This window comes from Tauraco erythrolophus, chromosome 14 (genome assembly GCF_009769465.1).
Source record: "Tauraco erythrolophus isolate bTauEry1 chromosome 14, bTauEry1.pri, whole genome shotgun sequence".
Taxonomy (NCBI): Eukaryota; Metazoa; Chordata; class Aves; order Musophagiformes; family Musophagidae; genus Tauraco; species Tauraco erythrolophus.
The window spans coordinates 11,168,366-11,194,029 of NC_141478.1; the positions used below are offsets into that span (position 1 = coordinate 11,168,366).

At 41.8% G+C, this 25,664-nt stretch overlaps 1 protein-coding gene across 1 annotated transcript in view; it reads left to right on the plus strand.

Annotated features, from left to right (window-relative positions):
* The window catches only part of HOMER2 (homer scaffold protein 2), a 58,090-nt gene extending 32,698 nt beyond the window's left edge, over positions 1-25,392 (plus strand). Inside the window, exons 3-9 of the mRNA XM_086619992.1 lie at positions 8,782-8,913; positions 15,756-15,848; positions 17,188-17,327; positions 18,893-19,049; positions 21,369-21,479; positions 23,929-24,009; positions 25,204-25,392. Of these exons, the coding sequence (XP_086476118.1) occupies positions 8,782-8,913; positions 15,756-15,848; positions 17,188-17,327; positions 18,893-19,049; positions 21,369-21,479; positions 23,929-24,009; positions 25,204-25,392 (903 nt within the window). The remainder of the gene's footprint in view (positions 1-8,781; positions 8,914-15,755; positions 15,849-17,187; positions 17,328-18,892; positions 19,050-21,368; positions 21,480-23,928; positions 24,010-25,203) is intronic.
* Positions 25,393-25,664: the final 272 nt, after the last annotated feature.

Consider the following 25,664-nt stretch of genomic DNA (forward strand, 5'->3'; position numbering starts at 1 on the left):
CTGTGTAGGTTTATAGATCTCCATAAAATTTCTTGGAAAAGCTCTGTAAAACAAAGTGTTTAGCATGAAACAGCCTCACGCAGAGTTGCTTCTGATCACTAGACTCGAGTACAAACGTGGCATCCGAACGTGCCAGAGGGGTTAATTAAACCATATGATGTTATTGTAAAGAAATCTGGAATCAAGCAAAGGATGCCTGTCTCAGGTCCTGGTCCTTGAACTCAGCAAAGAAGAAGAATATGTAATGAATTTTTTGTGAAAATAATCCATGCCTGTAGTCAGGTGAAAATTGAGGAGGAATTCAAGGTTTTTAGTAACATCATTAACACAGGCACAACATGGTAGAGTTTGCAGATGCAAACCTCATCATTTTGGTTTTGTCAGTTACTCAAAGCAAAACCTGTGGAATGAGACTGAAATAGGCAAATTTAAAGATGGTAAAAGCTTTCATACCTGCTCACCAGCCTCCAGTGAGCGCAGTGGTGCTCAGCTTGCTTGTGGGTTTTGCATTGTGCTGCCTTTTTCTTCCAAAAGAAATGATAAGAGGGCTGAGGAACCTTGTGCCCAAAGGTGAGCTGAGGACATGCTCTGTCCTCTCAAGCTTTCCACAGCCTCTTCCCAGAGTATTAGGGACTTCCATCAAGAATTGCCATAAATACAGCACTGGTTAGCTCTTGGTTTCCTAATCTAGGATTTTTACTCTCTTTTGGTTTTAAGTTCAGTTCCTGAAAGTAATAAAGAATAATTCCTGTAAGCTGTTCTTTATGAAATTCCAAGGATTGCTCATCCAACGAAACCGCTGTATCAATTATTTGGTCCCTTCTCCCCTCCACTGTAGTGCCAGAGATATCGAATACTTGGAAATCCCTATTCAGAGAGTTAATGTATCAGACATGCTAATGAAGTTATGCCAGATGGAGTTTATAAATAAACTACACTGCATTGTGTATTTTGAAATTTGAGCAGCAAACAAGATTCAAGGCAATATTTTCCTAGTTTTACAAAAAACATCGCTTCTTTCTTGATTCTGATTGTGAAGTTGCATCCAATGCCACAGTGGTTATTAGATGGAAAGTGAGGAGTAGTGTAAATCATAGAATCATAGAATGGCATAGGCTGGAAGGGACCTTAGAGATCATCTAAGCCAACTTCACTGTCATGGGCAGGGACACCTCTCAACTAGATCAGGCTACTCAAGGCTCTGTCCAACTTGGCCTTGAACACCTCCAGGGAGGGGGCATCCACAACCTCTCTGGGCAATTTATTCCAAAGTCTTACCCCCCTCATACAGAAGAATTTCTTCCTAAAATGTAATCTAAATCTGTTCTCCTTCAACTTAAACCTATTTCCCCTTGTCCTATCAGTGGACACTCTTGTAAAAAGTCCCTTCCCAGCCTTCCCGTAAGTTCCCTTCAGGTATTGGAAGGCAGCTATTAGGTCCCCCTGAAGTCTTCTCTTTTCAAGGCTGAATAATCCCAGCTCCTGCAACCTGTCCTCATAGCAGAGGTGTTCCAGCCCCTGGATCATCTTTGTGGCCGGACTGTCAACCATAAAATACTAGCTGAAGTCCTAAGCTGGTTCTTCCTGAGGAGTGAAGAAGATGGTCACACGCACCCCACCTAACCTCCGCCTAGGTTTATTTTCTAACAGCAAAATAAGGGATGAGGCCTTTCTGAGGATGCAGGAGGGTTAGGGTTTTATATTATCTCGCACATACCTTGTGTCTTCAGTTATGTTAATGTACTGCTCCTGGTTGCACCTACTGTCATCTAACAGTGACCACTTCTAGGTGCTTTAGAAGATGCCAAGTAGATCCTGTCATCTCCTAAGATTAATGTACCTGCCCTTCTTGGCCATTCCTCATGCCAAGGGACGGTTTTTCCAGATTTTAGAGAGAAAGCAGTAGGCTGTCCCAATGCTGACCACTCACTGGAGTGTGTAGATTGTTGAAGAGTAGAGGAGTCTTTAATAATGCCACGTGGCCATGCCATTTCTGACCTCTGCAAAGAGACCTTCAGGCTGGGGTTGTGAAGCTCTTGTCATACAGCTTGAAGGATGCAGAAAATGATCAGTGCTTAAATGATTCGTACAGGGATTTGGTTATACTCTACACAAAGACTGTATGCTTTTATTAAATCCCCCAAAGCGTGAATGTGATATATCTATGGGGTTTGTTTAATTGTGTCTATTGTAGATAGTACAACTTTCTTCTTCACCCCATTTTCAGTTACCAGGAAGAAATAGTCTCCACTGTATTCTTCTCCCTGTCTCTGATAGGTTAGAAGTCTTATTTCTCATGTGAAAATAACACACGGCATCTTGATTTATATCTTTTATAAAATGTTGCGTGAAATTCCTGGGTAACAATTTGTTCCAGTGTAGAGGGTTTGAAAATCCTTGCTGTGGATTGCTTCATGAAACAGCTGCTGGTGCTTTGAATCGTGTGGGTGGGTGGATGTGTGTGCTGTGCCTAAAAGGAAAAAAAATCTAGTCAGATGTCAAAGCAAAAATAGGAGATTTTAGAGACTTAGACTGGGTGGAGGAGGTGGGAAGCCAACTCTACAGAGATGTTAATTACCTTGGGAAGAAAAAGTGGAGTAGGTGTAGCAGGAGATTTACTTAATAGAATTCACATAATCGTGAACCTACTTGTGTTGCATTTGGACAGGTTCTCAGTGAGGGCTTTACAACAGAAATATTTTATCAAAGGAAAAACAGTTATTAGTCTTTTTATGGGAGGGGGACTATTTTTACATTTCTTTTCATGAAGAAGGACAAGAACTGTATGGGCTTTGTTTGATTTGTTGGCTTTTGGGGTTAAAAATGAACCTTATCATTCTTTGAATTATCCTGGGGACACAAGGTGATGCAAGATTGAAAAAAGCTTTGTGCAACTGTAGAAATGGCCCTTTTCCCCATAAAGCAAGCAGCAGCAGCATGTGAGACGCTTTGTAAAAGGTGAGTCTCCTCTCTGCAGAGGGAGCTCAGGTTGGGAAGTAAATGCTTCGGACCGCAGCAAGTCCTCTGCGCTTCCCAGTGCATCCTGGCATCTGCCTCTTTGCGGAGTGTGGGTGAATCACTGCACTTCCCCTTCCGCTCCCGCCTCCTGCAGAAGTACATGATGTAGCTATAGAAGCTTTTGGAGTCTGTCAATGTGTGAAATAACTACTCTCTTCTGGTTAACTGTGTAGAACAGTAATTCTTGAAAACCAGTAGCTGGCCAGGCTGACTAGCACTGTAGGGATAAAACGGTGGGTACTCGTAGCAAGGGTCTGGTATAGATGTCCTGCTGACTGTTGCCTGCCCTGGGACCCCCTAGTCATGCACAAACGATGGAGTGGGGCAGGAGGAACAGCAAAATGGAGACACTCAATGCTTTTCTTAACATATGTTCACAGTGCTTCCAGTCTAATTTGTACCCTCAGCCTGTCCCGGGTAAAGCACCGCGTACATGTCAGGTGCAGCAGGTAAAGCAAAGCTAGAGCAAGTGCTGTTGCTACTTGCAGTTTTCCCAGGCGCTTTTTTTTTTTTTTAAGACAGCAGGAAGGGTGGGGAGAAAGATTTGTTCACATCTACTGGCCCTGATTTGTAAAACAACTATAATTAGTCCTCCTGCACTACAGGTTCACTGTTTTGGCCAAAGGCTGTTCTTTCTTTCATCCCCAAGTTCTTACGCAGCTGTGAGTGTGTCTTTGTGCTGCTCCTGCTCTACTCTGTTAGGTGGCCTCAGCAAGGGGCTCTCTTTTTTCCTTTTGACAGCACTGTCTTTATTAACAATATGTGTGTGTGCGCTGGCTTTGTAGGACTAGAACTGAGATGATCGGTTTATCAGCAGTGACATACCGGCAGGAAGGCATTACGTGTAAGCCTAGAAGCTGTCAGCAGAGATAGGGAGGATGGTAGGTCGTGAAGGACAGGGCAAATCACGGAAACGTAGGTGGGCTAATTCCATGATGGAGTTGCTGAACATTTGGGATAGAGGGAAAATTTCTCTGCAAATCCATCCTTGTCTCCTCATCTTCACATCCAGTGTCACAAGCCCTTCTGATTCACATTGACTTGATGAGCTGGAAGAACCTGCTGAGCCTGTGATAACTGCGGCCAGAGGATTAGCAGCTTCTTTCCCTCTTCAATTCTATTTTTAGACTGGGATACATCTTTACTGAAGATTAGCAGCCTGGTGCGTTGGGGAAATTAAATTTCACAAGGGCTGCAAACTGGAAAGCACATATTCAGAGGTGTTAAAATGAAACGGGGAGATTTTAATGTAGTGACTTCTTAATGAGTAGATCTATGGCCTTGAGCCTTAGGGCTTTTCTGGAGTCGAGGTTACTTCAGAGTAACAGGTGATATGAATTTAAAGGGGAAATTGCAGCATAATTCCTAATCTGGCACTCCTGCCCCAGAATAAGGGGCCCTTTTTTGATTTAATTTAACACAGTTCCAAAGTACCTTGGCTAATACATTCATTAGCTATTTCATAGCTGTTATTTCAGTCTTTTCCCAGGTAGAGAAGCTTGTGACAGGGCTGGCTGAATTGGCTTATTGTCCCCTTTGGCAGGCGTCCCATCAGACGAAGCGTCCTGGCCGATTCCTGCTGTCACGCTGGCCCTCCTCCTCGGGGCCAGGCCTGTGGCTCTCCCGATGCCCACCGTGATAGTGGCTCTCCTCCCCTTGGAGCTGAGCTTGCTCTCATCTCTGCTTTTCCCGCGTGCAGACCTGGCAAGCTGAGGCCGATGCAACCAGGGCGTACACAGTGAGCCGAGCTGGCAAACCCCTATGTGCTGTTCCAGCTCCACTCCCTCCATACTGCAGCCAGCTGGCACCCAGTCACCTTACCTTAATGAAACAGTGACTTGGGAAAGTGTATTTTCAGGACCCACATCAGCTTTTCCCCTTGAGTGTGGTGTTGTAATACGGGGAGTTTGAGAAGTGAGCCCTTTAAATACTGGAAGCATCCCCTGAAAGAAACGGCAGCTGTATGTATGGGCAGTGCTCATACATTACGAGCGGCATGAGCTGCCAATGCTTTTTTTTTTCCTTCTATGCACTCAGGTTGCCTTGTGACCTCTCCCTGCTTGATTTATTTGGCAGTTTCTCTCCGTGGGAAGGCAGCGGGATGGGTGTGTTACAGCCTACGAACGTTCTGCCCTACGCCAGCTTATTTGCATTCGCTTTTATCTGATGAATATACCTGGTGTGTCTCTAAACGTCTGAAGTCATTTCTGGTTGATGTAGCGCTACCTTGTACTGTGAACGTTCTTCTGTGTCATCTTTAAATAAAAATTTAGATCTGTCAGGATTGTTTTCCTCCCAAAGGAAGTGAAATTAGTGTGAGATTTTGTTTGGCTTATGCAGATGTATCAGGATGTTCACCAGCTGATACGCTTGCATGTAGATGAGAGCAAAGGCAGATATTTTTTTTTAACCGCATGTAGACAACTCTGTCGGTATGATGAATGAGTTTATTATTCTGTAAGGTGCTTATTATATTATGCTCCTCTTTGCCTTTGTCTTTAGGGAGAACTCTTCAACCACTTCAGGCATTGGTTAGATTTGATTAGAGACTAGTTTGTCTTTTGAATCCATTATCCTGGATGAAAGTCTGCAAGTTTATTCTGTTTTCTGATGCAGCTGGAATTGCACCATGTGTGTATTAAATGAATGAGGACCAAAGGCAAAGTTATTTTCTAAGAGCCCATTTGAATTGATGAGTGGCCTTTCCTTACAGAATTATAACACTGGATTGCAGTTAGGGATGGAAAAGAGCCCGCAGGCTCATCCTGCCCACAGGAACTTTCAAATACACCCTTTCCCTTCTATGCTCTTCCTCTCAGCTCCTTCTTCCTTTGAAACTTGAAAATTCTGGCTCATCCTTTCATGAAAAAAGAAAATTTTCCCAGTTAGGTTGAGCATTCCTGTTGTGGTGACCACAAAGGCTTCCTCTGTCTTCTGCCTCAGCTGTAGACCTTCTGCCTGGGAGATGGAGGAGTGATGGGCAGCACTTTCCTTCTGGTCTCATGTAGCCGAGGGTGAGCCAGCTTTGGGAGAGGTTATAGGCTGGATTACTTGGCAGGAGCACTTGCAACCTCGCTTTTTTTGTTCCTTGAAATCATGACACTCTTTCTTTCTCCTAAATGCGACCAACAAGGTTGTTCTCTGGCCAATGTAGTATCTCTGCTCTGAAACGATGACCAGATTTGCATGGGAAGTGAAAGTACAGGCTGATGCTCCCGAAGTTTAATGTTGCAGCATCTTCCTGTGAGCACAACGGGGCAATGGAGTGAGGATGGACAGGAAGAACACGTGGATAAGTGCAGTGTACCCGCAGCATCCAGCTCCTCTCAGCTGTTTCTGTGAGCTCTGGTTTAATCTCCTAAGCTTTTACTTAGGTTTTCACTTCTCTGCAGGAACGCAGCGTTTCTGAAATGCCTGATTGACAGAGGAGGATTTAAAAAAAAAAAAAAAGTAGAGCCAGCTTCCAGGCAGTTTCATTAATTGCAGCTTATTATAAATTTAACAGATGAACTGTCAGTTTCTTGAAGGTGTATGATCACCACAACCTTTTCTTGGATTCTGCACTGGCTATAGAAAAAATTAACCTCTATGGCGCTAAGCTAATGTAGTTCATCTCATTGCCCAATAAGGTGTTCCTTGGTTTACAATTTGCAGGCTTCATTATTCCTTGGATCATGTCTTTGATAACACTGGACTGTGATCTGAAAGATATCTTTGGTGTGCTTTTTTATATATTTGTATTTACTCAATTATTGTAGGAGGTATGGAGTAATTTTGTTCTTCTCAGAGTCCTCTTCCAGTGAGTGAGGCTTTTGCCTTTCAATATAAAAGTTCATTTTATTAGATTTTCTCCACAGATGCCTAATTTGATAGGCACAGTAGGACTGAAATTATGCTTTTTGTCACTTGAAATTTCTGGATATTTCATAGCTTCTAAAATAAATTCTGTAACTTGAAAAGCTAAACATTTTGTAAGTAGTTCATTATCTGATGTAAGATTTTTAAAGAAATATGCATATAGCACTTTCCTTAAAGTTTTTTGGAAAGCATCCTGATTTTTCTGGGTTGGTGGTAGCTTTTCCTCCTGTTCTTGTGACTGCCTGTATCATACAATCCTCATATCGTCATACTCCCTTCATGTTGTCAAAACCCTACATAAAATCTGTGATTTCTCTTGATTCAAATCCCTAAAATCGCACTTAGATTTTCTATTGGCTGTGTTTCTGTTGTGTGACTTAGCCAGAGGAGAGCGTGTCTGGGCAGTTTTGCTGACACCTCTGCTTGTCGACTGGCCGTTCAAAAGATGTTTCGACCCTGAAAGCTGATGTCTGTATGGGGTGTGTTGGCCAGCGCTGGCTGCAGTCATCTCCCTCCCTTTCTCCCCTAATTCTTCCTATGCCAAATCAACTTCAGGAGCATCAGCTGTCTGGTTCTCGTCTGGATTGATCCTTTTGGTGGAACTTTCAGTGGTAGGAAACGGCAGAAAATGGTGTTTATTTGAAAGTAATGATGCAAAAAGAGAGAATCACTGAAGTTGAGCAATTTCTGAGAAGGCAAATAAAAGTGTCAGCACAGAGGTCAGAAGTTAGGTAGGAGATGGAGGCAAGTAGAGATCTCGGTGGTAAATTTAATTCACACATTTTGCTAAATGTAAATGATAGCTTAGGAAAAAAGCTGCTTGGAATACATAGTAAATGATGTTGCCAGGATACTTCCTGATCATGTTAATTAAATTGTCCCACAGATTTGGCTTAATTAATGCATGATTTGCATATTGGAAATGATGGTACGCATTACTAAAGAAAGCTCCTGTTCTGATAGCAGAAGGAACATTGTGCATGAATTAATTTCCAGGGGAAGGACTCTCTAGACTCATATAATGATGTATCTTGAAAATAAAGTTAAGATTTTTGATAATGAATGGGCATGAATCTCATTCCTTTTTGCAAGATTACATCTTATGCTTGTTCCACTAAGTTCCTTAGAGACCTCATGCCAACAGTCTTCCTCTTGTTGGCTATTTCTTTAATTACAAGAAGTACTGTTGCTTTCAAGGTTGCTGCTGGGGAAGCAGGTATGAGTTAACTTCTGTAAAGGGGCAGAGGTATTTGCCTTGAAGAGCCCTCTGTTTGACACTGCATGTGTGGTGTTGGTGGTGCGCTTCACAGCCCTCCCAAGTTAAGCTCACTATGAAGCTGTCAGTTTCTCCTTGTCTTGTTTTTTTTTTTTGTTGTTGTTGTTTGGTTGTTTTGTTTCGGGTTTTGTTTGTTTGTTTGTTTGTTTTAAATTTCTGCCATGTCTCTGGCATCCTACTTGTGGAGGCCCAAGGCTGAATGGAGAAATGCAGAAATATCCCTTTACTCTGCTGGTCTGAGGGCAGGTGTTGCTGGTGCCTGGTGGGACGGTGGGAGTAGCCGTGTGCCTTTGTAATGCTGAAAAAAAAGAGTAATTTGCGTCTGCATTTCTGCCAGGGTGATTTCATAGCTCCTGTTCCTGCTGTTGCTCTGAGTTCAGTGATGTTCCTGCAGCAGTGTTTGACTGCAGGACCGTGATAGTGCTTTGGAAAAAGAAGACAAAACATCATAATACCTGAAAGTAAGGCAAGATAGAAACTGTTTTATTTGGGGAAAAAATCTTCTGAATACAGTAATTTCCCAATTTAGGCTGCTAATTGCCTTGGATGAGAGGATCCTGTCGTTGCTAGGATATGCGTTTCCTATGTGGTTCTACTTTTTAATTATTTTTTGATCTGTTTTTAAACAGGTGATCATAAACAGCACAATAACACCTAACATGACCTTCACTAAAACATCGCAGAAGTTTGGCCAGTGGGCGGACAGCCGAGCAAATACAGTGTTTGGTTTGGGCTTTCCCTCCGAGCAGCAGCTGACAAAGGTACTGGGGCTCACTGAATTTCTGCAAAGACTGTCTTGTTTCTTGTTAATGAAGAATTGCATGTACCCTCTTTTGAGCTGCATGCTTCTGCAAGTCCTCTTCACATGTGCAAGTTGCCCACCTCCTATAATGATCTGTCTATACAGAAGCAGGCAGTATCGCAAACTTTGTGGTCAAAACTATAAATTAAATCTGACCGCTGGCAATGGTACTAGCAAGGTGATCTCAACAGTATCTTGCCCAGCGTGGCTGAAAGCGTTTGTGTTTTCAAATGTTTACAGAAATAACCTGAACTCTGAAGTATTTTTTTTGCATCTCCCTGCCCTGTGTGCTCGTTTCAGCTGAAAGCAGCACCAAAAGCAAAGGGAACCACTGATACGCCAGGACTGTTGGCATTAGGGCTGCCTAATGCGTCTGAAAGAAGAGAGTTGCTGTCCCAGCCTCAGAAACGTGCATTTTGGTGCTGTTTTGGTAGCTAACCCAGGTACAGGAGTTGCCAGACCCCGGGTCTCGCTGATGCCCTGGTTTTGCAGATACCACTGTTGGTGGGGCCGTGCTCTCAGGAGGCTCCATAAACTGGTCTGGGTTAAAATAATACTGCATTTTTGGCATTTAAGCTCAGTGATGTGATTTGCAGCCCTGACCCAAAGCAGTTTTATCACCGACCTGAGGAGGAGGTGGTGAGTTGCGGCAGGGACAGGCGATGAGTAGCTGGGGAGGTCTGATGGCAGGTTTGCTGGCAGAGCTGTGTCTCAGAGCTGCTCCCCAAGTGTGGGTTTGGTATTAATGCAACGCTTCCCTGGCCCAGGGACTGGCTACAACAGCAAGCTTGTAAAGTCTAGAGCTGCCTCTTGTCATGAAGAACCTACAGTTTAAAATACATCCTCTGTCATCAGGTTAGTGGTCTCGCCAAGTGCTCGTCAAGCGGCTGAGATGTTTCTTCATGCAGTAAAAACCCCCGACTCTAACACATAGTTGACACTTAAAACATGGCTGCTTGGCACTGGGTTTTGTCAGTTAACTCAATGCTGTGTCCTTGGGCATGGCACACGGTCTCTCGTGTTGCTGTCCTCTTGTGTGCTTTGATATGAAAAGAATCAGGAGAACAAGGTGCTTCTGGTAGTGTCTAAAATAGCAAAGGCAGACCATGGCAATGGAAAAAGGACCTTTCCATCAACTGAATCATTATAGGAGTTCATTTTAAATGAACTTCTTAAAGGTAAAGCATATTTTACTTTTCAAGTTAAGTTATTTGTGGACTTGGGATGTCGATAAAGATGCCATGGCAATAATCTGCTCTTCTGGGATGCTAAGGCCATCCCACCAATCCCATGCAAAACTGTTTTTTAAAATTGAGGTACTGGTGCTGGTGATGTTTTAGGATGCTTATTCAAGCATAGAGGACTGCTTGTTTCACCTATGCATATTCTCCACTCCTATGGCAAAGAAGTGTTCATAGTAGCTAAATAAGTAGTATGGGAATATGTGAGGATTAAAGTGGACCTACGGGAATAGTTTATTTTGAGTAATAGATAAGCATGATACAGTGCAACCTTTGAACACCAAATGAAAGAATTAGCACCTTTGGATAGTAAGTAATTTTTAATCCCAGATTGTTGAAGTCGCACCTCTGCAACATGACAGGTGACCACATGGTACCTCGGTCCTGGCTGGGGTTAAACATGCACCATGCGCCGCGTGGAGCGGCGTGATGCTGAGACTGGCTCAGGAGATGAGACATATAACAAGGCATGAGGTACATTTGGATGTCCTTGCACCCTAATCAGAGAGATTTTACTATATTCTCCAAAACTGTCCAAACACGTACTTAGAATAAATTTAATGCTGGTATTAGAGAGCAGCTCTTTACTGTTCATGTAACCAGACTAGAGCCAATCTGAAAAACATGTCGTGTGGGCACAGGGGCCCCAGCACCAGCTGTGTTTCTCTACAGATTGGTTTGCACATCTGTCTGCTGAAGAGCCCATTGTCGATAATACAGCCTTCTACTTGCAGAAAAAGCTTTCCAAATCAGCAGAAAGACTTTTTATGGTCAAAATATTGAAAGGGAGCTTAAGGGGAGCACTTCTGAAAATGGCTTGACATGATCTATTTAAAAAAACCCAAACATCTGACAGTTATCTAGCTGGAAAATGTAAGAAAACCTGGTTTATTACCACTGTGCAAAGCAATGGGACAAAGATATCCCTTATCATCCATGCTCATCAGTTTAATTATTGAACCGTTAGTGCAAAAGTTCAGAGATGGTGGAGAGATTACAGATGTATAAGTGTATTGGGAATAGTAAAATCAAGTTTAATTTTATGTTGATATCATTATGCTCTTATAAAAGATATAAATTAAAGCTTGCCAGTTTTACTCGAAGTAATTGGAGCTTTTAGTCAGGAACTGGGAGGACACAAACTCCCCTAAACCAGAAATCAATAGTCCTGACTTTAAATAAATAAGTAAATGAAACTGAAACGTGTCTGCTGAAAACAATGAATAATAATGAGACATGACGAGAGGTTGGCATGCCTAGAAACGCCTGCATTTTTGAGTATATTGGTTGGCCTAATAAAAGATATTGCCTCTTTCTAATGCCTTGCTTCTCTTGAGATACTTAAGCATTAATCCATACCTATAGGGAAAAGCAGTTCAAATTAAACATGAGCCATTAATGAAAACTCTATTCAGTGACCTAGTAACCTAATTACCATCCACATTGATTGGGAGAATCCCAGGGCTTAAAGTTGATGTACCTACTCAGGGTCCTTTCCCCTCTTGCAGGACTCGCTGACCCTCCTTCCCCTCCCTTCCCACCCTGTGCATCAAAAAGGTCTCAAGACATTATTCAAACATTGCTAAATCGAAACGGGACTCAAACGAGAATTAATGGCGTGCCTGGCTGTGATGAAGAGGCAGGGCTGGTGCTGTAAAGGTAGTGATGTGTTTTACACATGAAGCGGTTAAGTAAAATTTCTGCTATCATTCAAGATGCTTCAAAGCAGACGTGCCACTGAGGAGCTGGAGGTAGTCAAGGGCATAGGGACAAAGATTTATACAGGTGAGGAGCCCAGTAAACCCAGCCTTTGCACATCGTAAAGCAACTGCATCCAGCATCTGGGGAGCACTGGACTTGATTTCTATGCATGTGTGCACATTGTACGTCCGGTATTTGCCAGGCACCGTGTCGTAGGGCAGAAGGCTCCGGGCAGAGCCTGCCCCTGCCCCCAGCACGCAGCGCAGCCCCCTTGGTCCAACCGCAGCAGTGCCGGCAGTGGCTGGCTGTGCTAGAGCAAATTACAAATTATTTCTGGAGTAACTAGTCTTGTTTGCTGCCGATCTGCCTCATACCAAGGGCGCATCTGGAGAAAACCACGGTGACAAAGCCACGCATGTGTTGTGGGTCGTGGCACAGCAGTGCTCCCAAACGGGACCGTCGCATCACCCAGCCTTCTGCAAACCCAGAGGGTGATGAAATATTTATGAGACTGCTTTGGGTGGGAGCAGCTGTTTCATCTATCTGACACTAGCACAATGTGTCAGTAGGAGATGTAAAATATTATGCCAGATCAGGAGCTTAAAATTTGCACATGCAAAATAATGCTTTTTAATGTATAAAATGTTAAGAAGGTCTATTTAAATATATATATCTCTCCAGGTGACAAGCTGGCTGCAGATTTGAACAGCCTTTAAATAATTTGTGGAATGCACAGTAGCATCCTTGAGTCCCCATTAAATTTCACTGGCCAAGACTCATAATCAAACAGGGCTCATGGGCTGCAGCAGCCTTCGACTAAAAGGCTTCACGAGCATTGGTAGCAGCAAATCTTTCAATATTGCGGCTTAGTCTCACATCTTCCTGGGGCATGGGAAGACACATCATATAATCCATGATGGACTGTTGGAGTGATGTTTAGCTGGCGTTTCTCCTGCTGCAGTCTTTTTTTTGCTAATTTTGGGGAACTTTGCCTGCCTGAGGATAAGGGTGGAAGAAAGGGAAGATGAAGGGAGTAAAGATGGAAGGAGAAGGAGCATGATGATTTTTTTAGTTGGTTTTCGGTGTTTATATATGCATTGCCCCTTGAGACCCCATTTACCAAGTTTTCATTTACTAAACAGAAGATTATTTTGCTTTTTGACTAGGATTTTCACGTTTTAAATGCGCTCCCTGTTGTCGCAATGGTTTGATAGCTCAAAGTCAACTTAGGTTTTGGAGGTGGCATATGATTTTGTAGTATCAGTTATTTGTGTTTGAGACAGAAGAAATCAGTTACTGGAGAGAAAGCATCTCTCTAATTTCTGCCAGTGATTAGGCACTGTGGCTGTGCCATCACTCTCAGAGATGACCTTGGGACCTGGGTCACTTCAGAAATGCCTGGTCTGCTCCTGTAGTGATCAGCGTTAGTAATGCTACACAACTTCGGGCTGTCACCACCGTCCTGTTGCGCTCAAAAAAGAAATCAAGTGAAAAGCTTTAATTTCATAACAAGCCAAGTGATCCTCTGTAGCTTTCAAAAATAGACTCTTAGTAAAACATAGCAGGTATTAATTAGCTCAGAATACAAAAGAAGCGGCAGCAGAACTCTCTATGGACTGACTGTTTCCAAGTGTATGGGGTAAACGAAAGCCAGAGATGGTTTTTCACCACCGTTTCTCTTCCAGACGTCTTTGAGTTTGTAACAATGATGACAATGAAGGGTAATATTTTCACTCTTAAAGCCAAAGATCTGTCAGTAAGATGGCAAAAAATTCAGTTATTAGTACTTTTTTCTAAAAGCAAATGTGTTAAATACATGTGTTGGTAAACTAGAGACATGACTGAACTCTGTTGTACGATGAGATCATTACCAGTTTTATACTGAACATTAGCTTTACTCAGTCATATACAATTTTTTTATTATGGAAATGTGGAAAAATGTCCTTTTCTTCTCAGCTCACATAATTTTTCACAGCAGTCTCCTGTGTGCTTTATGAAGATAGCTGCAAAAATAAAATTTGATAGATCACTTCCAATTCTTTTTGTCTTTTCATATTTCATGTAGTCCATGAAGAACCCTCATAAATTTTTCATACTTGCCCATAAAGATTTATTGTAAAAGACAGACTCAAACCAGCCCTTTACTATTTGCAAGAAACCCAAGTGTAGAACTTACTATTGATACAATATTTTAGAAATAATCAGTTTGTTATAGCTGTTTTGTCACAGCAGGAGATACATTTACATTTTGTGTAAAGATGGAGCTAAATCACTTAAGGTGAAAATGTAATGTAGTTGTTCCTACTGATCTTTGTAGTGCTACAAAGGTAATCAAGTCATTTGTGCATGTAGTGACTGCATGTGCCATTGGATAGCAACTACTGCCATCCAAAAGCACACATTTTGCATCTGCAATTTCAACAGCTGGATTCAAGAGTTTGATCTTCATTCATAAGGATCGTCACAGATCACAGCCTGCACCCAAAATTTCACTCAGCTTTGAGAATGTGCTTGTCCATGGAATTTAAGAATGATTTATGTGTGTTGGTTGGAAATTTACGTTTGTGTGTGTTATACAAAACACAGGTGCCTCCACGTATAAATCTAGATTTCTCTTAGACCAGTTGGAGAAGATTGGTTTTATCAGTCTTTATAGTCCCAGTATTTGGCTGAGAGAGAGCATGCTAAATACCTGCTGTAAATCTAAAAGACAGGAGATAAGATTAGTAAGTGGATAATGATTCTTCCCATTCCCTGATTATAAAATACGATGACTTTTTCATACTTTTATTTACAATTTTGTCATAAGTGTTCTGAATTATCTGAGGATATAATGGCAATACTTTTACTCACAAACTGTGCGATAAAATAAATCTATTTATATTTTTGCTTTTAATATGTATTTCCTTTCTAGCATTTCAAGTCTCTCAAAGCACAGGCAAGCAAGGCCAAGCTGCTTTCGTAGAAAGACAAAGTCACCCATTTTTATACTGCATACATCTTAATTTAAAAAAATAAATTATGAATTACGCCTTTTCTTCCATCTTTGCAATCCTCCTTTTAAAAATTTAAGCACCATTTAAAGTGTTTGAAGCCCTGAAACACTGACTGGCTGTGATAATACTTGTATTTCAAAAGTGCCAGGATGGCTTCAGAGCAGATGTCCTACAGCCACTTGTAAAGATTGGGATTGTTACTTTCCACCTTTATCTTTCCATTCCTCTGCCTCCCCCTTTTGATATAACCCTCTTACAGGAAGCATTCAAGCCTTTCCCTGACGTCTTCTACCTTTATTTTTGCCAATAACAAGAAAATTAGACCAGAAAAGCTGTGGTTTTATATGGCCCCATCGTACGTTCAGATCTACCTTTTTCTCCTTTTTTCTATGGCTTGATAATCCCTTGCTCGTGTCCTGCAGTTTGTCATGAGCTCATTTGCATTCTTTAATTTAATTGACTTGCTCTTGGGAAGAGAAGACATTGATAATTTTTTTTATCCAAACATATGTCTTTTATGCTTTCAACTTTAATAGGCTGTCAACATCGAGTGAAACAGAGGAGGGGGAGGAAGTAAATGAAACCAAATCAAACCACAACCCCTAATAGCTCCTTTTTTTTCTCCATGGGTTTTTACTGTGATTGGCCAGAGCTACAGAAATGTCTCTCTTTTAGAAACACCCCCATTCCTTTTGAAAGAACCTCCCTGCCAAAGAATTAAGATGTTTTTTCTTGCCAAAAATGTTAAATTATCAAAATTAGTTGTTCACTTTTGGAGATCTATGAACCATATAAATATAGTAATCTGAACAGTTTAATAGATGATAAATCATTTTCATAAATATTGTTCATGCTTTTTCCAGTTTGCAGAGAAATTCCAAGAAGTAAAAGAAGCTGCCAAACTAGCAAGAGACAGATCTCAAGAGAAAATTGAGACCTCAAGCAATCATTCCCAGGTTTGTAATTTAGCTTTAATACCTGTGTGCATACAGCATAAATAGTTTAAAGTTAAATTTTCTAATGGACTGTACCAGCTTCTGGCAGCAAGCTTAAAGTATATAAAATGAAGATTGCCGCAGGTAATTGTCAGCTGCTGGACATTAACATTGTCAGAGGAACATTTTTCATCCATCCATGCTCTTTGCCTTTATTTCTGTCTAATTTTGTTCAGCAGTCCTTGAGCTGTTACAACTTTCTTAATAACCTGAAAAGGTATCTATCCTTTGGTTTGTACTTTTACACATAGTTTGGGTCTCTGGAAAGTAAGTTGATGCAGAGCTTCAGCAGACAGTAAATGAGATTCAATGAGATAGATACTTCTTTTTGTCATCTGTCTGATCTCCTTTTGTAGTTCAGTTTGCCACAGGAGAGACTGACTTTGTGGCCATAGTGTTTCATTGCCAAGGTGTGACTGATGGCAAGCTGTGGTGTGGGAGCAGGGGCAGCGCTTCAGGCAGCGAGCGGAAGAAGCTTATGTTGCGTATTTGTAGTATACGCTTTTCTAGACAGCACACTTCGATATAGCCAAGTGCTTCTGTGTCCAGAGAGATCTGCCTTTCTTACAGGTTGAGCAAATTAAGCGTTGTCCAGTCTCTCTGTATGTTTGACTGTAATTTCATATGCATTGTATTAGGTAAGGGTGAACCCCGTTCAGCAGGCGTTCTTGGGCTGGGCTAACGTTCGAAGGAAACTTAGATGAATTTTGATCAGAGAGAAATTCAGATGCATGATCAGAAAAAAAATTGCTGAATGCTCTTAGTCTTGTAGCTAACCCTGTTTGTGGAGTCCACAAATATCAATCTGAGAGATTGGCTTTGGGTACTCGTTAAAGACTTTGGTCGTGGGCCTTTATGTTTCACTTTGTTCTCTGTTGGTGATGAGCACCAAGAAGTGTATGAATGGTATCTCTTTGGAGGAGCAGTATCTTCTTTTTTTGATTTTTGATTTGGACTTTGTGTGCTTCCATGTGGACTGTATTGTTTCATTATCTTAAAAAAAAAACAAACAACCTTTAGAAAATATGAGCCTTGCCAGTTAAAACACTTTATTTTTTTTTCTGAACACTTTAAACTTCTAACTTGTTTATCATTATCATTTTTTAATTCTTTTTAAACAGACCAGCTTTGCAGCCAAGATGTAAAGGGTATGTGTTTGTTACCACTGCTCTGCCAGGATAGCATACGTAGCTTAGGTCTCATCAGGGTGCTGTGGAATCAAGACCGCAAAGAAATTGGTGTTGTGGTATTGCAGGAGATGCAGGAAAAACCCATTGTTCGTTTGTGTGTTGTCCTGCAGGAATCTGGACGTGAAACACCATCTTCCACTCGAGCATCTAGTGTGAACGGAACAGATGATGAGAAGGCATCACATGGTGGTCCTGCTGAGGCACACCTCAAGTCTGAGAATGATAAGTTAAAAATTGCTCTAGCCCAAAGGTGAAGTTCCTTTAATACCTAAATTGCATTGGAATAGCATGCTGTAATTTTGTGATGGCTAATGATATTAACAGAAATTATTCAAATGTAATTTCATTAATTGAAAATGATGCGGTAGAATGGATGAGTGAGCAGATTTTAGCAAGTTCCTCCCGGTATCCAGTTGAGAGATATTTACCATTTCATTTTTTCTAGTTCATGGTGAAATAAGATCTCTCTTATTTTGCTGATGCCAACTCTTATATCCACCTTCGTTTGTGAACTTTTAACGCTACAGAAATAATGTTAAAGCCATGGGGGAGCAATTGCTACTGATAACATGTGAAGCCAATCTCTTCTTCCTCTTTGAGTTTGCTACATTTACTTTGATGGAAACAGATATGGATATTTAAAATTATAAAAGAGAATTAACTCAACCGTAAAAAGTTGAAGTGAGAAATATCATTTCACTAGGTTGCTTAGAAGTCTTACAAGGATGTTTCTAAAGCTGTGGACAATACCCCTTGAAGCCACATTTTTTCCTATGTGCTTCAATAAATTATTTGAAAACACTGAGAAGAGTCATCTGCAGCCATAGTGAATATACAGGCATCAGAATATGCAAAGTTACAACATTAAAATAGCGTAATTCTCTACTGGGATCTTGCCTTGTCTGCCTCTTGCGTGTGAATATATCTGTGAATGGAAAGAAAATCTGACAGGATCAAGCTACTCTTATAAAGCTATTTAAAAATAAGGCAGCAGCACCATAAGCAGCATTACTCAGTGAGCAATTCTAAGGTTGCATATATTACATTTGCAGTACCTCATCTCTCTTTATTGACATTTCAATAGCCTAAGGTATTTCAAATCACAACGTTTGCTTATTCCTCCTGCTGAAGACACTTCCACAGGCAAGTAGCAACTAGCATGTGGGGAGCTTCAAAGCTTTCTTTCCATTCGCTCTCTGGTCTCATGCTCTACGTTGCAGCTTGAAGCTTTGGAGAATGAATAGTTCAATTCTTCAGCATTATGTAACACTTTTGTATTTAAGGCTGAGTATTAAAAAAATAATCGAATATAGGTAGCATCAACTACCTGACATCTTCTGTTCTGAATTACTGTATCATCTGCAAATGTGTAGGGTCACTGTGTTGCATGGGTACCACGTCCTCTGGTCTGCGCTGTGGTGAGTGCTCAGCGAGGCACAGCCGTGCCATTCTGGACGTGAGCACAGACCATGCCCAGTGCCAGAGGAGAACCCCTGTTTGCAAATGGTGGAGATGCCAGCTGTCAGCTTCACGCTACCACCTGCTTCCACAGCAGGACTTTTGTTCCACCAGCACAGGTCACCATTGCTGGACTTGATAGATCCCTTCGTTTTGGCAGAGACAGTCAAATTAAGGCTATTCTCCTTAGGCGGGCAGTGTCTACATTCAGTTACGTACATCTGAGTACGCTCAATCTTACAATGACAGATTACTGGTAAACACGCACCACGGGTGGATGAGTTTGCAGTCAGGTAAAGAGTAACAATATGCAAGGTTCTAAGGTGAAGCCACTTAACAGCACCCTGGTTTTCTCAGTTCCTCCAACGTGAAGAAGTGGGAGACGGAGCTGCAGACGCTGCGGGAGAGCAACGCCCGGCTGACCACAGCACTGCAGGAGTCCGCAGCCAGCATCGAGCACTGGAAGAAGCAGTTCTCAGCCTGCAAGGAGGAGAACGACCAGCTCAGGAGCAAGGTAGCAGAGCGTACCCACGGGAGAGAAGTCTCTTCCAGTTAGCTGCTCCCACCATTGCTCTTTCTCTTGGATTTCTACTGCTTTATCTCCGTGTGTGTTAGGAGACAGATTTTGTCTTTGAAAGGAGGTGTTAAGGCAGCTGCTTTCCTCTACACACAGCAGGCAGGGAAGTTCAAAGGGCTGGGGATCAGCGGGAGGACTGGTGCTGCCACATCACGTGAAGCTCCCTGCCTCTTGATTTGGGAGCCTTGGGGTCAGCAGGGGTTGCTGGCTGGGGTGATAAAACAGGAAGGTTTTAAAAGTGAGTTTACTCTTGCGTATCTTTTTCAAAGCTCACTTAAATACTGCCAGATGATGGATGAGCAGAAGGCAAGGTTATGGCCTGGTTACCCACAGGAAACCAAGCTGGGAACCACTCAGTATTAGAAGCAAATCCCAACGGTGGACAGGGGAACAAGGATGTGAGTTATGTCCTCAGCGCTGCGGGCTGGGAGCCGGGTCCTCCAGTGCGAACGCTGGGCGCATCTTGTCCAGAAACCTGCCAAGAGGCACTGTCCAAGGCCTTTACCCCTCTGTTACTGAGCACAAGGTTTCTCAGTAGTGTAAGAATGAGGGTGAGCAGCGGCTACAGCAGCGAAAGATTGATAAGTTTACATTTTTAAAGCCTCATTTTAGAGTAGTCATTGGTATTGTCTCTCAAATAATACTGTGTTATCTGTCAAGAGCTGTTAGCAGCCCCATGCAGTGCTGGCACCAACCTGGGCACAGGACAGCCTGGTTTCTGTGAGCACTGCTCGCAGCGGTAATTTCACTCTGTTCATCTTAAATGTCATTGAAAAAGCTGGACCCTTTCCTTGCTCACTTAGATGGATCACTGGGATATTTGGCGTAGAGATTAGGTTGCATCAGTCTGGTGGGGATCTTTGGTTGTTTAGTGTTTGCTTTGAAAGAGGGGAAGGAATTTTGTATCTTTTCGTATGTCACTAGGCTGCAAATAGTATTTTAGCATTGGAGGTGGCCTGGGTTGCCTGTTGGCACTGGAAATCTGCGTGGAGCAACCTTTTCCCCAGGCAGACACTCTCTGTCTATTCACAAGTATTTTAGGTGTGCATAGTGATAAATCAAAGATCAAATCAGGGCTGTATTAACTGATGTGACATTAACAAATTAGTATTAATTATTACATGACTTGGGTTCCTGTATCCAGTCTCTTTTGGATAGGGGAGAAGTGAGAGACTGGAACAGTGTGTTATAAGAAAATAGAATCATTTGCTGTTTTCTACTAATTACTGACTAGTTTGTAGCAGTTTACTCTTTTGTACTGTTGCAGAAAAAAGTTGTTCTGATTAACATTAACTGATGAAACACGCCACATCTCAGTAGCTGTAGCCTAGATATGAAGAGATTATCAAAACACTGCCCTACTACAGCTGCAAAGCCATCGTACCAGTGACTAGCCAGGCTGTGCAGCAATGCTGTCTGTGTACTGTGCTGTCTTTTTCTATGCAGAGAGGTTTTCTGAGCTTTTCCCCCAAGTAGGTTCCTTGCTTGGTGCTCACACTGCACCACTGCAGCACCCTGGGAAGTTTCTTCTCCTTTATTAATTGGGTCAGAATTTTTTGCGTATTGCTCTACCTTCAAATGAGGGAAGTTACAATCCCAAAGCAACATGAAGCTGAGAATTAAAATACATACTTTAATGAGCTGGCCTGCCAGCCTGTGGGAAGTGCATCTCGTGGGAGCAAAGTCCAGAGCTGGCAGGAGGAAGTATGGAGACAGCAAAGCACATCCCTGGGCGGGAGAACAAAGCTGCGTACGTTGCTCTGAACTGGTTCTTCCTCCAAGTTTTGATGTTATGTCCCTCACACTCCATCTAGAATAATAAGCAACCCCTGAGGAGGTAAAGCTGGGAGCACTGGAGAGATTTCTTCTCCTTGCTGCCTTAAGAAAACCCATCCCTTATAGTCTTGTGTTGGTTTCGTAGAAGCGAAGTGCAGATTTTATCCCCAGCCCTACTTATTTTAGCAACTCAGTGTTTTGCGCATTCTTGAGTAATTATATGAGATACTGCGTGAGAGAGAGTAAGCACAGTCCCAGGGCTTCCTAGTTGATGTGTAAATTGGCTCTTTTTAAGGAAAGAAGAGATAATTTTGTTGCAGCGAATCAAGTGCTATGATCTAGGAAACAGATCCATGACAAGTTAAAGTTGTCCGTGCTTCCCTCTGCTCAGTGGAGCAATGCACTTCTACATCAGCCATGATCTGCCCTGAATTTCCAGAAATTTGAAAAATTTCACCTAATGTCTGACATTTCTTAAAGATTGAAGAACTGGAGGAACAGTGCAACGAGATAAATAAAGAGAAGGAAAGAAATGCACAGCTGAGTAGACGTCTCCAGGAACTGGAAACAGAGCTTCAGGACAAAGAGCTGGTAAGTGCCCTGCACGCAGAAATGACATACTTTAGAGTTGAAGTGGCTCTTTCTGCTTCTCACTTGAGGTGTACATTTATGGACCGGCTTACCTACAACCAGAAGCAGCCCAAGGTCTCAGGGTGTTACCCATTTCTAGATTTTCCATGTATGACTCTTTAGCAATAGTTTGAAAGAGTTCCTCAATCTCAATTCTGTGATGTCTCATGCTCTGTGACAACATGCTTTAATTTGGCAGTGTTTAACAAACACGATACTGTTATTTATACAACACTCTACTCCTAACAGAAGAGCTGGAGTGGTGAAACAAGTTGCCCAAAGCCAGACAGACCTGTGCTGAGGGCAGAGTTTTGGTTGCTGATCTCCATGTCCTGAACTCCCGCAAACATCAGAACAATCATTTACAAAATAACTCGGCGTTTGTATAACAAGTCCTGTTTCTTTAGCCGGATGGCTTGTAGCCTTCAGCTCTGCCATTTTACAGTCTCCCTCTGATCTCAAGACTAATGCCGAGAGTGAGGAATTCAGATTCATTTAGAGTACACCAGTTTGTCATTTTTGATGTGCAGCGTGTTCATTTTTGTAAGGAGAATGACGATGATGGCTTGGAGCCCCTGAACAGTGGGGAAAATAATGGGATCCTTGGTTTTTCCCTTTGTTACAGTGACCAAATGCTCTGTGCTGGCTGAAGAGAAAAAGCTATCAGCAGGTGCAGTAAAGTTTGCTGTGTGCCATTACAGCATCTCTACTGGTGCTCTTAAAAGCGGTACTGTTGAGAGATTTTTAAGATGGCACAAGGAAATAGTTTAGGGAGATGGATTTTGATGCACTGTTATAAATATAATATGTTTTTCAGCCCCTTATTTTGAAGGAAAACATCATGCTTTCTTCCCAACCTTTCTGTGGTAATAGCATGTATAACAACCCTTATTCTCTGCCAGCGTTTTCCTCAAGATTCACATTTTTATGATACCAAATGAACCAGAAAATCGATTGACTCGTGAATATTACATGCCTATCTTCCATTTACACTGACAACGTACTAACTTGTTTTCAGACTGCATACTTACGGTAGCAGGTTCTTGATTAGGTCTAAACCACCCATAAGTAACCTTTTCATGGTTTGCAATTCAAACCAGCATGAAGTCTGCTCATGGATGTTGCTGTGTAAGAGGAGCTGCTGATATCCTCTTCATGAAGGAGAGAGAAATTTAAAGACACAGGAGTCAGGTCAGAGCTATCTAGGGAAATATTTATCTTTACATATATCCCAGATGCCATGTGCCATGTATACCGTATATATAGTATGTATATAAATATGCACATACTGCATTATACTATATATAGTAAGTGTACAGTATAGTAGTGTGTGTATATATGTAGTGAGTATATATAGTATAATATATTTATATTTTCAGTTGTGAGCCCCCAGGCACTAGTTATGTATGTACAGATATATATGCACGGGAATCAGGGCAACCTGAGAAATCACATTATTGTCTAGTTCTGAGGAAGAGCTTGACTTATGGATTCTGTGCCCTAAGTTCACCTATTAGGGAAGAAATCACGTTTCGTAGCCAAGAAATCTACCATTCAGATAGGTCTGGTTTTGCCGTCCAGCGTCAGAGAGGCTATACCCCTGTTTACTCTTGAGACCATCACCTACCTACATGGGCAGTTTCTGGAGGAGGCTCATGCACTCTCTTCAAAGCACAGAGTTTCTCTTGGACCTGCAAACGTTCTTCTCAGATGCTCTGACAATCCTTCTGTAAAATGTACAGGCTTTCTTTGAGTCTTTCCCTACTACCCGCATTGGTGGTGTTCAGTTGTGGTATTAATGTCTCTTAATTTCCATCAGAGACATGATCTCCTATCAAGTCACATTGCTTTTTTCAGTAACTCCTTTCAGCTATTTGGTAGTGATGCCAGAATACAAATTTCGGGGGGGTTCTCAGAGCTGTACAGTGGAGGAGAGCCGGTTACAGCTGTGCTCTGTAATGATGCCTCTGTATATTCAGCTTGTAATGCCATTGGCCTTCTTTTGCTGCCATATATCATTGAAAATTCATGCTTAATTTGCTCTTTGCTACCATCTATAAATTGCTTGTAGCATTACAGCCCTTCATATTTCTCTTTTATTGAATATATCTTTTGCATAGGTATGTGTTTTAGATTAAGATTTCATTAATATAATTAATGGCATTGCATGCTAGAGATTGGATTACGTTGTCTCTTTTAGAAGTACAAAGTCAAATATATAGTGTGAAAATGTATTCTAGTAGAAAATTAGCATGTGTTTTGGAATGCAGACATGCTATTTTGATTATTTTACATCCGAATACTGTGCAGAATACAATAAAATATGCAAAGTCGTTTCATATTCTCAAATTTTCTTTATATTCTAAATTGAAGCTTGCATTAATATTTTTTTCCTTTTATATTTTCAAAGGAACTGGAAGAGCTGCGAAAGCAGGGTGAAATTATACCACAGCTAATGTCAGAATGTGAATCTGTATCTCAACAACTACAGGTACAGTTTAGCGATGAAGTTAATTTTAAAATAGTTGATATGTATTTCTGCAGCTCTGGGCTGGTGGGGCCGCACCGCAGCCATGAGTGTCGAGCAGCGCTCCAAGGCCCATGGCTGATTGCTGCAGCAGCACCAGGGGAGGCTCTTTGGAAAGAAGCAGATGAGCATAGCTACGCACCCTCAGGGAAAAAAGTTCACCTGAGGATGCATTTACACACTGCCTCATTCCTCCTCAGCAAAGCACGGCTCGGCTCGCTGTGCCTTGGTCTTGCCTATGTGGCTCCTCTCCTGGGAGGTGCTCGCTGGGAGCGGAGCTGGGTGGGCTGCAGAAGTCCTGCCCCTGCCGGAGGCTGGGCTTTGGCCATCAGTTGTTACAGTTGGGGCTCGTTAAATGCAATAAATTAATACACGAAAGGAGAACAAATCTAAGCAGCCTCATCAATGAAATAAAATTTGATCAATAGAATAAGCCATCACTCTGATAATCTAAACAAGGTAAAATCATTTAGAAGGCTGTCGAGGAGTGCAGATGGTGAAAATGGTTAAAATATGAATTTAGTTCGATTTGGTATGGAAAAATATGTTATCTGTGGGTTTTGGTAAGAATAAACACGTGCTTAGGTACATGAAACGGAGAACGATAGGCAGAAGCCTTAGCAAGAAGGGAAAATAATAAAACAAACTGCAGCAAGGGCAGCGTTACCTGGCTGCCCTGTTCCCTGCCTGGGTGCTCAGACAAAGTGGAACTTTAATAAAAAGAACAATAAATCCAAAAGTGCTGAAAAAAGCAATATTATTCCTCAGGCAGTATTTCTAAGCTTGTTTTTCAAGGTTAAACCACCATAGATAATTCTGTATGTAATTGGTGGCACAGTGTCTAATTCTGCAACTGTAGCAAAGACAGAAATATATGCAGTGTGCCTAATTTAAATCCAGCTGAATTTTAAGATATCAACCAAACGACAAAATCTGATGCAAAGCATCTTTTCCAGTTAATCTGTGTCCTTCCCTGGGTGGGCTTGCTTTCCTTTTGATCTGACTCGCACATGTCACTTGCTCTCAGAGATGCCCGTTTTAGTTTGCAGAAGTCGAAGCAAACTTTTACCGCTCGGCTGCCATTTGTTGCTTTACCCTGTTAAATGCTCTTCATCCTTCTTCTCTATGATTCATCTTATTGTCTCTTTTGTCTTTAAGGCTGCTGAGAAAAAGAACAAAGATCTTGAAGAGAAAGTCAGAACGCTAAGGACAGAAGTCGAAGAGAGCAAACATAGGCAGACCAACCTTAAAACTGAATTAAAGAATTTTTTAGATGTACTAGACGGGAAGATAGATGAGTTACATGATTTCCGACAAGGACTGTCTAAACTTGGGGTTGACAACTAGATGGCAATAGATATTTTTTTTTTTTGTAATCTAGGGTCTGGATGTTTGATGTTTTGTTGATCCCAAACGTGTGTTTTACAAAATATAACTAGAATGTTCCACTTGTTTGCATTGTTTTTGTACATAGAGGCTGAAATTTGCTGTGGGTTTGGTTTTTTTTTGTTTGTTTTGTTTGTTTATTTTCCAAACCAATCGTGCTGCTCACTGAATTCTGTTGAGATTAGAAACTTTCTATATTGCTGCTCTGGCTTTGTGGGGTTGGGAACAGGTAG